General features: G+C 61.4%; 2 protein-coding genes across 2 annotated transcripts; one reads left to right on the forward strand and one right to left on the reverse strand.

Moving 5' to 3' along the window:
* Nucleotides 1-76: 76 nt before the first annotated feature.
* NOC2L (NOC2 like nucleolar associated transcriptional repressor) lies at nt 77-11,181 on the reverse strand (the record flags this gene model as incomplete). Its single annotated transcript, XM_080692698.1, has 19 exons — nt 11,141-11,181; nt 10,873-11,031; nt 9,748-9,922; nt 9,539-9,664; nt 8,509-8,626; nt 8,341-8,431; nt 7,208-7,286; nt 6,977-7,087; nt 6,699-6,812; nt 5,638-5,826; nt 5,359-5,498; nt 4,572-4,683; nt 3,232-3,345; nt 2,839-2,940; nt 1,592-1,735; nt 1,355-1,468; nt 695-830; nt 421-495; nt 77-183 (listed from the first exon to the last, which is right to left on the reverse strand). Exons 1-19 carry the CDS (start codon nt 11,164-11,166, stop codon nt 77-79), a joined length of 2,232 nt encoding a protein of 743 aa, XP_080548824.1. The 5' UTR covers nt 11,167-11,181.
* A 772-nt stretch (nt 11,182-11,953) lies between these two features.
* Nucleotides 11,954-16,524, forward strand: KLHL17 (kelch like family member 17; the record flags this gene model as incomplete). Its single annotated transcript, XM_080693455.1, has 12 exons — nt 11,954-12,057; nt 12,656-12,919; nt 12,975-13,116; nt 13,206-13,427; nt 13,852-13,968; nt 14,161-14,374; nt 14,626-14,770; nt 14,846-15,013; nt 15,422-15,510; nt 15,591-15,664; nt 15,819-16,000; nt 16,296-16,524. 12 exons carry the CDS (start codon nt 11,954-11,956, stop codon nt 16,522-16,524), a joined length of 1,950 nt encoding a protein of 649 aa, XP_080549581.1.
* Between the last annotated feature and the right edge of the window lie 273 nt (nt 16,525-16,797).

Here is a 16,797-nt window from a genome sequence, read left to right on the forward strand (position 1 = left end):
AGCCCTGTCCACTGTCTACTGCCCTCCTGCTGTGCAGATACTGGCTGCAGGACCTCTGGTCACTTGCAGGAGGCCCTCAGTCCTCCTCTGAGAGCTGCAGATCCTCCAACTCGTCCTGCGGTCCCTGGGCCAGCTGCCACAGCTCACTGGGGCCCAGCCCCGCCTCTGCGTCTGAGCCTCCATCTGCAGAGAAAGACCAGGCTACATAAATTCTGCTTATCAGGAGGAAGCCAGTCTGGAGGTTACTCATCACTAATTAATCACTGCACTAATTAATTTATCGGTGTGCTGTAATTGGCTGCCTGAGCCCTTGAGAGCTGAGCAGCTGGCTTGGCACCCCAGGGGGAGCATGGGCCTGGCTGAGGGCAGCCCTCCCGTGGCCCCGCCGCCAGATGGGTTTAAGGGCCAGGAGCCACTCACCCTCCGAACTGCTGCTGTCCTCCTGGCCGCCGTCCTCGTCTTCTCCTGCCTGACTACTCAGGGGCCCAGGCGATCCTGGGGACCAAGAGCCAAGTGTGTGACCTCCCCTCAGGGCTCAACAGCAAGGCCTAGTGGGGGTGCCTAGGCCGGATATTGAGCCAGGAGCCCCTCCCCTTGGCAGCAGGCACCCATCCCAGGGAGGCCCTACAGTGAAAGGGAAGAAGGGAACAGTGACGCCTGCAACCCCAGCGCGGGCTGAATCAGCAAGTCCCACCTCTCTCTGAGAAGTCTGTGGTCTCCTCGTCCTCATCACTGTCCAGGTCAAAGAGGTCTTTAAACTCTTTCCTGTCCTCATCCTTCCTGTCTTCTACCTTCCGCCGTTTGATCTCTGGGAAGTTCAGGTCTTCAAGCTGGAGGACCAGAGCCAGAGAGCAGGTGGGGTCAGCCCAGCCCACCTGCCCCCACTTCCTACCTCAGGGCCACCAGAGCCACACAGGGCCAGGGCCCAGCAGCAGTATGGCTGGGAGGTGACAGTGGCCAAGCCAATGTCCCACCCTTCCTTCCACCAGTGGTCTTCAAACCTTATCTCCTGTCTAGCCGCCCTCCTGCGGCCCCTCCCTGGCCACCTCTTGCCGCCAGAACAGAGAGCACACTGGTGGCATGCCACTCAGCCAGTTGTTTCCCCAATCACCCCACTTCATGGCCTAGGATCTAAAGCAAAAGCCCCTCCACCTTCCCACCTGCCCTCTTGGGCCATGGACTCCACACATCCAGCCCTCCTTGCCCCAAGGCCTAGTTCATCGCAACCTCCAGGGAGCCCCAGCTCTGTAAGCACCCGGCTGCAGCCGACCACTCCACAGAAGTCACCCTCGCTCCCAGCCACGGGGAGAAGCAAATCCTCCCTGAGCCTGGCTGCCTCTGCCCCACACCATACCCGCTCTTTGCCACTGATCTCCAGCTGGATCTCGCGGTCCCTCAGCTTCCGCCAGTGGCTGTAGTATCTGGTGAGCGGAGTCCCCTCTTCCCGGGTTTGTTTCTCCCACGCATCCTGGGAGTTGGGGCCATTCAGGGTCATGTCCCACCACAGGCAAGCCCCCAAGCCCCAGCCACACCTTAAATGGGATTAAATGCGTCCTCAGGCAGCACCACCCCCAGCCCCATGCCAGCTGACCACTGCAGGCCGGTCAGACACGCCGAAGGAGGCCCTCTGGCGGCGGCGGCAAATGTACTCTGCGTTCTCTTGCACCTTCTCCAGCAGCTGGCGCACCTGCCGGCAATAGTTGGCTACCTTGCATTCCCGGAGGAAGGTCTTCAGCTGTGGGAGGGAAGGAGGCTCAGACAGCTGGTGCGAGGCTGCCCCACACCCCACGAGCAGCCCACGCCTGTGTGAAACCACACAGGAAGACAGGAACCAGTTCCAGAGCCCATAAAAGTCAGGGATAGCAGAGCCACAGGCAAACTGCCCACTGCCCGTCTCCATCAACACAATTCCACTGGCAGTAGCCGCAGTCCAGTGCCTCCATGGCTTCTTTCCCTCTGCACAGAAGCAAGCGGCTTAAAGCTGTGAGGAGCCACACACCTGGCAAAAGCACTATTCCACTCTACCAAAACACCCTGCTCATCCCTACTCTAGACCCCACCTGTGGGCCGTGGAGGCCAGAATTAGAAGGGTGACTGCCAGGCCTCGCCACCAAGACGACTCAGGAGAGAGGCCACTGCCACATGCCAAGGACGACGGAGTGTCTGAGCATGTGTGAACAGCCAGGTGTACTTGAGCTGGCCTTGCACACACACCCATCTGGATGGGCCTGTATTTGGTGCAGCTTGGCTGTGGCATCCAGGTGTGTTTAGCTGCAGCCTTGCACACACACCCCTCCCAGATGGGGCTGTCCCAGGGCAGCTTGCCCTTCAGCAATGACCCTCCTGGTAGACTGTGGCAGCGGAGCCCTTCCACCCAAGGGGGGGGGCAGATGGGGGCAGCAGAGCCCCTCCCAGGAGAATCACAAGCTGGCCTCAGGCAGGGACCAGCAAGGGGTTACTTCCACAGGTGGCCATGGTGGGCCAGACAGCCTGGGGCAGGGCTGGTGCGTTCCTGGAGTCCTTGGTGAGCCAGCAAGACCCGTCCCCACCACCTGAGTAGCCGAGTCCCCCACACAGAGCAACTCTGTGGTGGCAGAGGAGGAAGATCCCTAGACTACGACCTGCTATGATCACCACCCTACAGCATGGCCCAGGAGGTCCCATTGCCAGCATGCAGCCCTAAGCATGTCAGACCAGGTAGGGCAACTGGCCTGTATGGCTGGGTCAATGGCACCTCTCTCCCTTCGATCTCTGTGTACAGGAGAGCTGAGCCCACTCAAGGTCAGGATCTGAAGGGTCTGGGCAGCGGAGGACAGCTGGACATTGGCACATACATACCTGCAGGACCGCGGGCAGGGCCAGCTCGGGGAAGGCAATGCTGTGGGCCTGGCTGTGCAAATACTCCAGGGTGAGGTCATAGAGCTGCTCCACGAGGCCATCCTGAAGCAACAGGACAGGGCCGAGCTCATTGGGATGGGGCAGACCACTCAGGGTCTTCCACCTGAGGCTGATGGGCCTGCTCAGTCTGCAGGTTAGTGTTAGGGAAGTGCCCACGGCCTCCCCAGAATCCACACCCAGGGCCACAAGGGCTGGGATCAAGGAGCCTGGTTCCATAAAGGTCCACACCAGAAGGCTGCAGGATGCAGGCCACTCATGCCCTCTAACATCCTGCCCTGACCCCATCCAGAACAGTCTAGTCTCATCCCCAGGAGGCCAAGTGGCCAATCTTACCCGGTATGCTTTCTCTTGCAAGTTGACATTGGATAGCTTCAGAATCACAGAGAAGTTGATGGGTCTCGAGCTCATGCGGCCCGGACGCTTGTTGAAGTCCACCTGCTGGAAGACCTACCCCCAGCGTGTGTCAGCCCAGCCCAGGGCTGAGGCCTGCAAGCCAAGACCCTCAACACAAGGGGAGAATGGCCAGGTACAGCACACTCCGAAGCCCACACCCCCTTCGAGAGCTCTGGCCCTACCCTGAAGACGAGGACATAAGGACTTGTGTCAGGAGGCCCAGGAGGGCCCCTCTGTACAGAGCCCTCCACTCAGCCTCCTTCCTCAGCAACATTGCACCACAGCCTGGGCCTAACACAACTGTACTCCAGGTGCTGTAAGGCCAACACGGTGACAGGAGAGCACGGGAAGATAGGGTCTGCACCATCCAGACACCAAAGGCAGATCTGGCCTTCCTGAGGGGGAAGGAAGGGCCATCTAGCCTTGGCCTGTGATCCCTCCTGACCCTAGGAGATGCACACACAGTGTAGGTGAGCCAGGGAGGCCCAAGTTTCATAAAGAGGCTTGAAGAGGGGAGCCCCTGGCAGGGACCCCCTGCCACAGGGCAGGTGCTGGGCAGCTGAGCTGGACTCTGAGCGGAGGTTGGCCCTCACTGTGAGCAACAATAAAGTGGTTCCCGGTGGGGACCTGACTCTCACACAGGCCTACTCTCGATACTCCTCCTGACCACTGTCTCTGAGCGGCCTGTGCCTGGGTGTGGGAGTTCCACAGGGCACAGCTGCTGTGATCCAAGACGGTTCAGTGTGAGGCCATCGGGGTGGAGTGAGAAAGGGTGGGAGAAGCGGGAGCCATGGGTGGAGGCCCTCTGTGGGAGGCCAAGGCAGAGCGGCCCAGGTGAGGTGACTGGAAAGCACTGCAGGCCACCCGGGAGAGTGTGACTTCTTCACAAAGCACAAAATCCCAGCACTCTGCCTCGGTGGAAGCAGACCCAGAGTGCACCCGTGGCAGGGGTATGTCTGGGAGATCCTGGCTGCTGGACTGGAGCCTGAGCTAGCACGCCCCCCTTTCTCTGCCTGAGCTGCACTCACGTGCACAGCTGTCCAAGCAGGGCCCTCCAGTCCTGGGCAAGCACATGTGTGACTAGTCCGTTCCCTGACTTTGGCAAGCCCAGTGTCAGGCCCAGGCCTCAGAGTGCACATGTGCTTGGCACCCAGGCCTGTGGTTGCTCTGACACACCAATGCCAAGCAGAGCTCAGAGAAGTGCCATGGACACCTGGCTGCAGATGTGGGCACATGCCCAGAGAGTAGAGGTGCCTACCCAGGCCGCGTGGTGCACATACCTCCAAGATGAAGGGCAGCACGGGGACAAAGGTACCGGTGCTCTCTGAAAGCAGTGTTAGGGCACGCACGCAGTGCATGCGCAGCGGGTAGAAGCGGGCGGTGGGAACCAGCCTGGCAGGAGAGAGGGGCAGATGCCAAGTTCAAGCAGGCTCACCCAATACTGGCCTCAGCAGCTCCACTACCTTTACCCCCTCTCACCTGCCTGCAATTGCCAGAGGGTCCGTTACTCCTGCCGGACCATCAGCCACAAGCCCCACATTTCTCCAAATAGAACAGGGCATGCCCAGATGCCCAGACTCAGGTCCTGATCTAAGTCTCTGTCTCTTTACTTAGCTATGGAATACCCTGCCACCTCTTAACTTTATTTTAACGGAGGGGGGGCTGCTCATTCCTACCTCCCTTTCTTCTGCATTTGCTGCTTGGGGCTTCTTCTCTTAGATCTCCTTCCGTGTGGAAGAGTCCCCAGACCTCTGGAGCAATACCTCCAGACAGTTGCCCCCGCCAGGCCAGAGAGGCACACAGCACTTTACCCAGTACTGGACACTGGGTCAAGAACACCAGGCCAATGGACCCTGGCCCTCAGAGCCCATGCCCCGCTTACTCCAAAGGAGCTGATTGCAGGCTCTGCTGCTGCCAGGCCAGACACCATGCCCTGGCCCTTCTCCCAGGACTGCCAAAACAGAGCAGACCCAGACCCTGAACATCTACAGCACTGCCCAGAAAATCCTGTGGCATGCACCTGTCTGTCCAGGCGATGCGCAGGGAGCCTGCCCAAGACCAACTCACTTGATGCAGCCTATGATGACCTGCGAGAGCGGATAGAGCAGGGGCCGGAGGGCCTCGCTGGAACCCAGGGAGCTCAGGACGCGGGACCACAGGCAGAGACAGTGCACGTACTGCCAGTTGTACACGGACTGGTAGGTCTCCTGGGTAGAGTGGGGTTCTCGTCTAAGGCCCAGCCCCTCCCTGCTGGGCAGTGGCCACCAAGTACTGCCGCCTCCTCCACCCACCGCAGTGGCTCCTGACCCCTGCCCTCAAGCTCAGGTTTGGAGGGCTGCTGTGCACCTTTTTGCCTGTGGTCATGGCGCTACGCAGGTGAATGGCGAGCTGGCGGATGTAGAGGAAGGCATGCTGGTAGGACAGGCTGGGGTCCAGGGCGAGCAGCTCCGCCAGTGTCCGCTGCATGAAGCTGATGAGGGGCAGGGTGCTGGGGGAGGTGAACTTGCAGTTCCTCACATACGTGATGTACATTTGCTGCCAGAGAGACTCCGTCAGAGAACACTAACTCTCACACCTGGCACTAAGCCATCTGGGCCTTTCCCTCAGAACTGGACCCCAAGCCAGGCGTGGTGGTTGCACGCCTGTAATCCCAGAACTTGGGAGGCTGAGACAGGCATATCACAGATTTGATGGCAAGTAGTAGACTTGAGACTCAGCAAGTAGTGAGCCTCTCATCAACTGAATGAGACTCTTGTTTCAAAATGGAAACAAGATAGGGCTGGAGGTGTCAGCTTAGAAGTGGAGTGCCATGAGGTTCAATCCTCAATCTCTCTCTCTCACACACAGGAACTGCCACCTCAAGCAGGCCCACAGCCAGGCCATGCCAGCTGCAGTCCCCCCTGTACCCTGCAGCTTCTTAGGCCCCCCACGTATGTGCCAATGCATATGCCCACCGGCCTTAGGCACAGAGAGGGGATCTTACAAGGGAAGGCGCCTGCAGAATGGACAAGGAGACCATGGGAGGCCTGGGACGGAGAGAAGCCCTGCTGTGTGCTGGGCCAGTAAGAGGTCCTCGAGGGGCCCTGTGTGCAGGCGGGCCACCCCAGGCTTGGAACTGGACAGCAAGGCTTGGATCCCGGCCATGGCCTCAGCCCTATTCCTAATCTCCATGCAGGATACCCTCGTCCACTAAGAGAAGAGGCCCCTCAGGGGAGACCTGTGGGGAGCAGAGACCAAGTGGAGCCCAGGAGTCTGCAGGTTCCTGTCCCTGCCTGGGTGTGATCCTAGAGCCCCAGGATTCCCAGAGCCATGGGGTAAGGGTCCAGCAAGAGACACCAACCACAAAGGACCTCAGACTCAGACCCCCAAAGCAGCCCCCAGTGGACAGATATGGGCCCCCCCAATACCTTCAGGACAGGGCTCAGGAAGACATCCATTTTGTGACGGCAGATTCTGACAAGGACCAGGAAGGCCAACACCCGTACGGACTCCTCAGCTGTGCTCCACAGAACCACCAGCCTCTGAAGGGGACGTCATTGTCACTGCCTGACAGCCTCCTTGCCTAGGGCACACCCAGGACCAGCACGCCCGCCCCAACGTGTCAGGGGAGGCCAAGAGTGTCACGGCAGCTAGAGAGCCCCAAACAAAGCCGAGCTCGCTACACACACAGAGGTAGTCTGCCCACCTTGAGCAGCATGCGACACTGCTTGGGGAAGGTTAGGTAATAGGGCACTAAGCTGCTGATGTGCTGCAGGACAGCTGTCAACACTGTGGCTTCTGCCAGACAGGTCACCAGCTGGGGACACAGAAAGGAACAGTGAAGCTTAGACTCATTTGAGTTCGGGGCCCAGAAAAGCACTGGACCACCAGACATGACCCAGGTCCGCCCTGCACCCCACTCCCACAGTAAGAGCACCTGTATGAGCGCGCTTAGGTACCCCTTGACATCCATGCGCAGCTTCACCCAGAGTGGGCTGCTGGACGGCTGCAGCACCCTGAAAAAAGCACCCACTCCATCTGTGAGGCTCTGTCACTGCTACCTCAGTGGATCCAAGGCCACCCCACCCTAATAGTGTTCACAGCACCAGGACACAGAACCTGGTAGACACACTCCCCACCTCTCTCCACAAAAAGCCAAAGGGCTCCACACTGCTGGCAGGCACAGATGCTTACCAGGACCAGACCTCCTCAAGGTGGCCCAGACTGATGGCACTGTGAACTCGCAGCTGCCCCCCACCTGCTCCCACCCTCCCCAAAAGGATTCCCAGGCCAAACACCTCCTTCACCCCACCCTCTTCCAGACTCCCTTGGCCCCACCACACCCAAACTGTACAGCCAGCACCCAGGGCTGCAGCTGGTGTCTCAAGCCAAGCACACTCATAATAGGTGTTTGCTAAAACCTGCTGAAACACACCAAAGGCCAAGGCAGGGATCCTCGAAAGTCTCCCAGCCAGCCAGCTTTCCTGGAACTTGGTCTGAACCAGCTGTGGGGCCAGGATCTGCCCCCCGCCCCACCGCACCGTCATAGTGACTGCTCCCTAAAGGGCAGGCCACCAGCTCTTTGACCACTCATCTGCTGCTTGGGCTCCATCCTCCTCACCCACCAGCTGCACCCCCCCTTGGTCAGCGCTGCCTCCTGGTGGATGCAGCCTGCCATGCCCCGGCTCAGATGCTGACAGAAGGACCTGCCCTGCTTCTGAGGGGAGCTGGACCCTCCAGACCCCTGCTGTTCACTGGGCTGTGAACACTCCCAAGCCCTGCTGTGACCCCACATCCTCCTCTGCTCCAGCATTGACAAGGCCCCTTCCCACAGACACACACGCCTTTGAAGATAGATCAACCAGAGGTCAAGAAGAGACAGGACTCCTACGTTCACAGAACAAGGGGAGAGAGCATGGCCATGCTCCCGAAACATCCTGAAAAGAGTACTTTTTTGAGGAATAATTAAAAAAAAAAAAAGGAAGGTAGCCCTCAAGCCCCTACTCTCCCACAGACCCAACCGTCCCCACCAGGCCTCGGCCCTGGCCAGGCCTGGACTAGCCCTCTCACCTGCTGCTATCCCGGGGCATGTCTCCAAACAGCAACTTTTGGAGGCAACCAAAGAGGTCTCTGATGCAGAAAGTGACCAGAGCATTGAACACTACGAGGAAGGACACAAACATTACTCACAGGAGAGAACACAACCAAGCCTGATCCATGCCCCTGGCCTCAGCTCACCAGCACCATCTGTGACCTGGAACTTGCAGGCCTCAGTTCCTTCCTGGTCTCCTTGGGTGGTGGCCACAGCTGCTCGAAAAGCCTGCACCACTTCGTGGAACAGTCTGGGAGTGAGGTGCTGAAGGAACAAGAGACCGAGAAAAAGAAGTCTCCGCCCCCTCGATCTCAGAAACAAAACAGAAGAGAAGCAGGGCCACTGAGTCACTTTCCAGCAATGAAAAGGGAGATGAGTCTCCAATGCTTGTGGAAGGGCAGGGAGCCTGGCTCAGGAACCCCAGGGAACGGACCGCGGGTCCTCAATCATGGGCTGTGCTCTGCTCAGCTCCAGGTGGTATCTGGAATTCTCTCATCCCACCCGTTACCCTGCAGAAATGGAGAAGAACCCTGGCTTTGCCAATTAAAGGAGACAGCTGAAGCTTGAACATGTCCCCAGAAGGTCCTATGTTAGACACTTGATGGCCCTTCACGTTGGGTAGTGTGTGGAGGTGGAGCCTCGGGGAGCTCACTGGGCTCCATGAGGCCACGAGCGTGAGGCTGCGGTGACAGCATCAGAGGTTTTGTAAAAGAGATGTGGCTGGGGATGTAGCTCAGTGGCAGAGTGCTTGCCTACCAAGTACCAAGTCCTGAGTTCCATCCCTAGCACAAAGCCTCAACAGATGCCAGCACCAGGTTTTTAGAGTTCCAGCCTCCAGAACTGTGAGCCAAAAAAAGTCTTTTCTTTATAAAATTGCCTGGTCTGTGATATTCCATTATAGCAAAAGAAGAGCACTAAGACACAAACACAGACATTCCACTCCTCCCACAATGGCCTGACTTCGGGGAGTAGGGACTCAGGGAGAGAAAGAGGAAAGGAGCAGGCAGAACCCATGAACTCTGACTAGATGCCCTGGGCACGCTAGCATTCGGGAAGAGCACACATAAACACATCTGCTGCTCAGAGAAGGGCCCTTCCCCTGCACTGCCTTGGAGCCTCAGGTGAGGCAAGCGTAGAGGCAGTGGGGGCCGGCGCCGAGCCCATGCGACTTCTTACCTTCGCCGCCTGCTTCCATCTCTCCACCATGGTGAGGGTCACAGGAGCAGGCTCATTCTTCTTCCCCTGCAGTCCTCTGGGGGTTCTGTCACCATCTTCCCCTGCGTCCTCCTCCTCACTTGCTTCCTACACCACACACAGAAGGACCCAGCTGGGGCAGGGTGTAGAAGCCACACGTACCCTGCTGCTCAGGTCTGCCCAGGCCTCACCTCCAGTGCATCTGGCAGAGAGTGGAACTGCTCCTCTCCCTCCTCGGAGCTGTCTGAGTCACTGAAGTTCAGCAGACTCTGGTCATTGTCCTGCAGGAACTTGTAGAACTCAGGATCTCTGTCCTTCAGCCGAGAGAGCTGGTCCTTGTGCTCAGAGGCACGGCCTTTACGCAGGCTGAGAAGGTGGGGATTGGTAAGCCCAGTAGAAAACCAATGGCAGAAGATGCTTCCTTTCCCTCTGCACGGCCAGCCTCCTTAAGGAGACCATGAGGTTATGCTCCCTCCACACCAGTTACCAACCAGGAGGGTTTAGGAGTAGGTTTTCCGCAGGCTCATCTCCCTTCCAGCCTTCAGTGCCCAGCAGCCTCTCAACGCTGATCCAACTTGTGCCTCTCAAGCCCTGCTCAGACACCCAACCTGCGCCCTCCCCAGACTTGCTGTTTGACCTCCGTGCTCTGCCCTGGTGGTTGGGACCCATCACTAGATCTCATCAGCAAAACTAATGCTTCTCTCCAACCACGACTCTCAACTCTTAGTTACAATCGCCTCTCAGCTTTGATGCTTGGCACCTACCTACCATTCTTCTCAACAGAGAAACCGAGAAACCAGAGTACCAGTTCTTCACTGCTTGGGCCCTGAGAAGGCTTCCATTTCACTGGGAGACCTTATACTGATCTACTAACGCCTACTCCAGACTCATCTCCTTCTACACATCCCGTCACAGCCAGACTTGCCTCTGCTTGCTTCCTCAAAGGCTCCCGACTCAATGTCTTTGCCGGCCCTCCTGCTCTACAGCCCATAAAGTTCTCTCCCGCAGGTCGCCATTCAAATAACCCTATCCCAAACAGCCTCCTCAGCTCCCTTCCCCTTCTTCCCCCACCTCTGATTGAACTCGGGGACCCTAAATATATCTGCGGCCCTTTTGATTCATTTACTTCTATTTTATTTTTGGTATGGAGGATGAACCCAGAAGCGCTCTTCACCCCCAGCTCCTTCGAATTTCTTATATTGAAACATGGTGTCGCTAACTTGCCGCGGCACGCAGTGGAGGTGCTGCAGGCATCAGAAGAGAGGACCACGCCACTGGGCCGGACAGCCAGGGGGGCGGAGGAAGCAGGCGCTCACCTGGCCGAGGGGCCCCTGCCGGGCCCAGCCGAGCTCCTCGCAGCTCCGCGTCCGCGCGCCTGCCGCGTCGCCGCCTCCGGGGCATTTTCGGGCTCAGACTCAGACTCGGAATCGAAGCCTGAGGCCAGGAACTCGTCCACGGTCAGCTCCGCCAGGCGCCTGCAGGTCACACCGGGGTCACGCTGCCGCCAGCCCCGCCCACCGAGAGGGGCGCGGGAGCCCCCGCACAGCGCCCGCGGGGCGCTCGTAGCCTTCGCTCAAGACTCACCTCTTGCGGCCCCGTGCCGCCGCCATGCCGCCGCGTCGCGGCGTGCGCCACACTTCCGGCCCCAGAATGCCGCGCGCCCGCCGCACTTCCTCCCGGCGGCCCCGCCCCGCCCCGCCCCGCCCCGCCGGTGGCTCTGCGGTTCTCGGAGTGCGGTGAAGGCGGCCGCAGGGCGGGAGGGTGCGTTTACACCCCAGTGCGGCCGGCCGCGCGGCCCCGTTCCCGCACGCCTTCCCGGGTGCGAATCCGCGGCCGGCCCAGTCTGCGCCCCTCTCGGTAAAACGCAGGGATAGCGGCTCCCGCCACGGCGCAGCTGTGCAGATGCGGTGCACTGACACCGGGCTAAGCTCGCGACCGCGGGCACCTCCGTACCAAGGGCCCTCGCGAACCAGTAACAACAAACGGAGGGCCTAGTGCGCACAGCAGAGAACACAGGACCGCAGAGCTCGTCACAGTCCCGGTGCCGGAGGCCAGGTCGGCCCCGCCTGACTGGGCGCGTGGAGCTGGGATGTAGCGCCCGCCTTCCGGACGGGCCGCAGCCGGCGCCAGCCGCCTTCCGCGCGGCTGCACGGGCACGCGGGGCCGCGGGCCTGGACAGCCGGAGCCGGCGGCCGGGGCCGCGACGCCGAGGACCGGCCCCACGCGGGACCCCCCGGCCTCCGGGAGCGGCGGGGAGGGCGGGCGGCGCCGACAAACAGCGGCTGCGGCCGGGCTGGCGCGCGACGCGGAGGCCGCCGCCGCCGAGCAGCCCTCCAGCCCTCCCGCTCGCTCGACCTGCGCGCTCCGCGGGCCGGCGGCGGTTCGGCGGGAGAGCTCATGCAGCCGCGGGGCGAGCGCCCAGCCGGCAGGACGCAGAGCCCGGAGCACGGCAGCCCGGGGCCGGGGCCCGAGGCCCCACCGCCGCCGCCGCAGCCGCCGGCGTGAGTGGGCCGAGAGCGGGCGGCGCCGGGACGGACCGGGGACGGGGACAGAGGAAAGACAGGCAGGCGGGCGGGCGGCGACAGGCCGGGCGCCCGAGGGTCGAGGCCTGGGGCCTGGAGGCCGACCGCCCCACCCGGCCCACCATCCCTGGATCCCTCCGCAGCCCCGAGGGTCGCGGAAGGTCCTCTCGCCTGAGAACGAGGGGACCGCCCCAGGGCTGAGGCGGCGTGCCCGGTGCTGCTGAGGGATGGGGAGCTGGCCAGGGAGGCAGGAGCCGGGACCTTAGCTGGGCCTAGGCAGCCCGAGGCTCAAGGGGTGGCCCTGGGCGGGGCATGGTGGCCGAGGAGGGGTGGTGGAGAGGAAGCTGGAGCAGGTTAGGAAGGAGCCTTGCTGGCTCCGGGAAGGCTCCCTGGATAGGGGGAGAGGGCCTGCCCCCTGAGGGCCTGGGAGAGGGGCAAGATGGCCCTTGATGGGAATAATAATAGGTAATAGTGGCCTTGGCGAGGGCTGCTAGGCTGACCCAGCTGACAGGCCACGTCCAGAAGGGCTGAGGAGCGCCCTGCGGGATAGACCTAACCTGGCCCCGCCCACCCGCAGCCCAGAGGCAGAGCGGGCGCGGCCCCGGCAGGCCCGGCCAGCAGCCTCCATGGAAGGCGCCCTGCAGTTGCTGAGCCGAGAGGGCCACAGCGTGGCCCACAACTCCAAGCGGCACTACCACGATGCCTTCGTAGCCATGAGCCGCATGCGGCAGCGTGGCCTCCTGTGTGATATCGTCCTGCACGTGGCCGCCAAGGAGATCCGTGCGCACAAGGTGGTGCTGGCCTCCTGCAGCCCCTACTTCCACGCCATGTTCACAAGCAAGTACCACGCGGTGGGCGGCCTTCTGGGCTCTGTGGCTCCCCCAGGGCAGGCACAGCCTGACCGCTGTCCCCACAGATGAGATGAGTGAGAGCCGCCAGACACATGTGACGCTGCATGACATCGACCCCCAGGCCCTGGACCAGCTGGTGCAGTTTGCATACACAGCAGAGATCGTGGTGGGCGAGGGCAACGTGCAGGTGAGGCTGCCTGGTCCTGCTGGAGGGCCTCTTCTGGGCCTCACCCATCCCAGGTGACCGAGCTGCACCAACTTATCCATGCCCCACAGACTCTGCTCCCGGCCGCCAGCCTGCTGCAGCTGAACGGAGTCCGAGATGCTTGCTGCAAGTTCCTGCTGAGTCAGCTTGACCCCTCTAACTGCCTGGGCATCCGGGGCTTTGCCGACACGCACTCCTGCAGCGACCTGCTCAAGGCAGCACACAGGTACGTGCTGCAGCACTTCGTGGACGTGGCCAAGACTGAGGAGTTCATGCTGTTGCCGCTGAAGCAGGTAACGTGCCGGCTGGGGACCTATCCAGATCCTGCCCTGCCCCGCCCTGTCCCCCAGCCCAGACAGCAGGCCTTAGACCCCAGCACCCAGTCCTGCGACCCCTGTTCTTTGCCCCTTAACCCTTGTTCCCAGCTTCTGTCCCCTCCAGCTCCACCCAGGCCTCTGCCTCTGCCTCCTTACCCCATCCTGGCCTTACCACACCATGCCCACGATTCCTAGACCCAGGTTCCACGTTCCCAAGACCACTCTGGACCTAGGCCTCCCAAGGACCAAACCTGTGGTTCCTAACCCTGCTTGGCCCTCCCTATAGGAACACTGAGGCCCCCCCACCCCCCGGGCCGGACTCTCTCTCCCAGGCACCTTCAGGGCTCCCTGGGCCCAAGGACCCTCCCCACATCCCAGGTCTGAGGACCCCCGTCCCCAGGTGCTGGAATTGGTCTCTAGCGACAGCCTGAATGTGCCTTCAGAGGAAGACGTCTACCGTGCGGTCCTGAGCTGGGTCAAGCATGACGTGGACGCTCGGAGGCAGCATGTCCCGAGGGTGAGGCCAGGCCCCGGCCTCCCATAGGACCAGGGAAGGACAGTGGCAGCTGAGGCCTGGTGTGCCTCGCTAAGTCTCTGGCTTCCTCCATTCACGGACTCCGTGGTGGGGTGCAGGCACTTGATTGGGAGTCTCAACCTGAGACAAGCGTGCCACATGATCTGTCTCCCTGACCTTGGTGCCCCGCCCCAGCTGATGAAGTGTGTGCGGCTGCCCCTGCTGAGCCGTGACTTCCTGCTGGGCCACGTGGACGCCGAGAGCCTGGTGAGGCATCACCCGGACTGCAAGGACCTGCTCATCGAGGCCCTCAAGTTCCATCTGCTGCCCGAGCAGAGGGGCGTCCTGGGCACCAGCCGCACGCGGCCCCGGCGCTGCGAGGGTGCTGGACCTGTGCTCTTTGCCGTGGGTACGCCCGCCCGACCTCTGCCGTTCATGTCCCTGCCCTGGGCCTTTCAACCCCCTACCCAGCGCTAGCCCAGCCCACCACACCATTCAGGTCCTGATCTGTCCCCTCCCCCATCCAGGGCCTCTCAGAGAGACCCAGGGGTGTGACCCTCCAACAACCCAGTGCCACCTCCTTTTGCCCCCGCAGCCCTGTACTCACTGCACTCCCTGCCAAGCTGGGCCAGGGCCCCACTCTTGTTCCCTCCTTCCCAGGTGGTGGGAGCCTGTTTGCTATCCATGGGGACTGTGAAGCATATGACACGCGAACCGACCGCTGGCACGTGGTAGCCTCCATGTCCACACGCCGGGCCCGCGTGGGAGTGGCTGCTGTTGGGAACCGCTTGTATGCTGTGGGCGGGTAAGCAGAGGCCGGGCCTGGCAGGCTGGGCGCGTGCCAGCTGGGCCATGGTTAACCTGGAGGACCCTCTCCTAGCTATGATGGCACCTCAGACCTGGCTACGGTGGAGTCGTATGACCCCGTGTCCAACACGTGGCAGCCGGAGGTGTCTATGGGCACGAGGCGAAGCTGCCTGGGTGTAGCTGCCCTGCATGGACTTTTGTACGCTGCTGGTGGCTACGACGGGGCCTCCTGCCTCAACAGGTAGTAGCTGGGGTGGCTCGCAGCAGGAGGTGAGGCTGTCACAACAACAGAGCCGTGTCCAAAGGGGGGATGAGGGACCCTACTGGGCCAGACCACTGGCGTCCCCGAGGCCGCCTTATGATTAGTTAAGCAGCACCAGAGCCTGTGCTCTCCTGTCCCTTTTCCTCCCCGAGTCCCTCTACAGTCCAGGGCCAGGTCCAAGGAGATGCTTGCCTGGGACTGCTCTGGCCACCAGTAGCCTGTGCCCGCCCAGCAGGGCCCACTATCCACTCCAGTGGGAATTGGGGCCCAGAGTCTTCATGGTGTCCAGCACAGGATTTCAGCTGTCCTGTGGGGAAGGGCAGGTCAGGTCCTGGAGCAGGACATTTCTGTCGTGGCTGTGGGTCAACAGCAGTTTGGTGCCCACAGTGCAGAACGCTATGACCCCCTGACGGGAACATGGACATCCATCACTGCCATGAGCACCAGGAGGCGATACGTGCGCGTGGCCACGCTCGGTGGGTAGGCCTGTTCCTGGGGTTCCCACCCTCTTGGTCCTCCATCTAGCAGGCCACCAAGGTATATTGTCTTCCCACAGATGGGAGTCTGTATGCCGTGGGTGGTTACGACAGTGCCTCACACCTGGCCACCGTGGAGAAGTATGAGCCCCAGGTGCATAGGGCACCCCTTCACAGCCACCCCCAAGTGCTGCCTGGGGCGTCCCACCCTCTGGTCACATGCCCCATCTTGGAGGAGGGTCTGCCTCATGGGAGGAGTGGGGTGGCCTTTTCAGGTCTGCCTCCAGCCCATGCCCTGGTTGCCACAGGTGAATGCGTGGACACCAGTGGCTTCCATGCTGAGCCGGCGCAGCTCCGCGGGTGTAGCAGTGCTGGAGGGCGCCCTGTATGTGGCTGGGGGCAACGATGGCACTAGCTGCCTCAACTCTGTGGAGCGATACAGCCCCAAAGCTGGAGCCTGGGAGAGTGTGGCACCCATGAATATCCGCAGGTCAGCAGGCCAAGGGGGACAATGGAGGTTCTAGCCACCACAGCAGCCTGGCCCCCACCAGCGCAGCACAGGCCCTGCTCGCTCGTCCTGCCCTCCTGGCCCCTTGACTGCCCTCCCCTTCCACGGCCCCGCCCCTGATGTGCCTCCTGTGCAGGCCCCGCCCCTGAAGTTTCTCCTGTGCCCGCCCAGTCCCCTGGTTCCGCCCCAGCATTCCTGTGGCCCCGCCCTGGGCGTGCCTCCTGTGCCCGCCCAGTCCCGCGGCCCCGCCCCTACAGGCCTTTCTGCCTGTCCCCAGGAGCACTCACGACTTGGTGGCCATGGATGGGTGGCTGTACGCGGTGGGGGGCAACGACGGCAGCTCCAGCCTCAACTCTATCGAGAAGTACAACCCGAGGACCAATAAGTGGGTGGCCGCATCCTGCATGTTCACGCGGCGCAGCAGTGTGGGCGTGGCGGTCCTGGAGCTGCTCAACTTCCCGCCGCCGTCGTCACCCACGCTGTCCGTGTCCTCCACCAGCCTCTGACTCGCAGTGCGACTGCACAGAGGCCTGCGGCCTCCCACATGCCTTAAGCCCCTCGGGGTGGCCCCGGCACCACCCTGCCTCCTTCCCTCGCCCCGTGTCAGGGGCTTGTCCACGGCTCCCACCAGGGACATCCTGCACCGTGCGTCCTCGTCTCTGCGTTCATTTTCCAGTGTTGTATATGTTGTGCTGTTAATTTATTTCCTCACTTATTTATTGATTTGCTATTTATTGGTGGAAGAGCAGCGCTGCAGCTGCATTTCTGTTTACTCTCAG

This window comes from Muscardinus avellanarius (assembly GCF_963383645.1).
Source record: "Muscardinus avellanarius genome assembly, chromosome: 3".
NCBI classification, from domain to species: Eukaryota; Metazoa; Chordata; class Mammalia; order Rodentia; family Gliridae; genus Muscardinus; species Muscardinus avellanarius.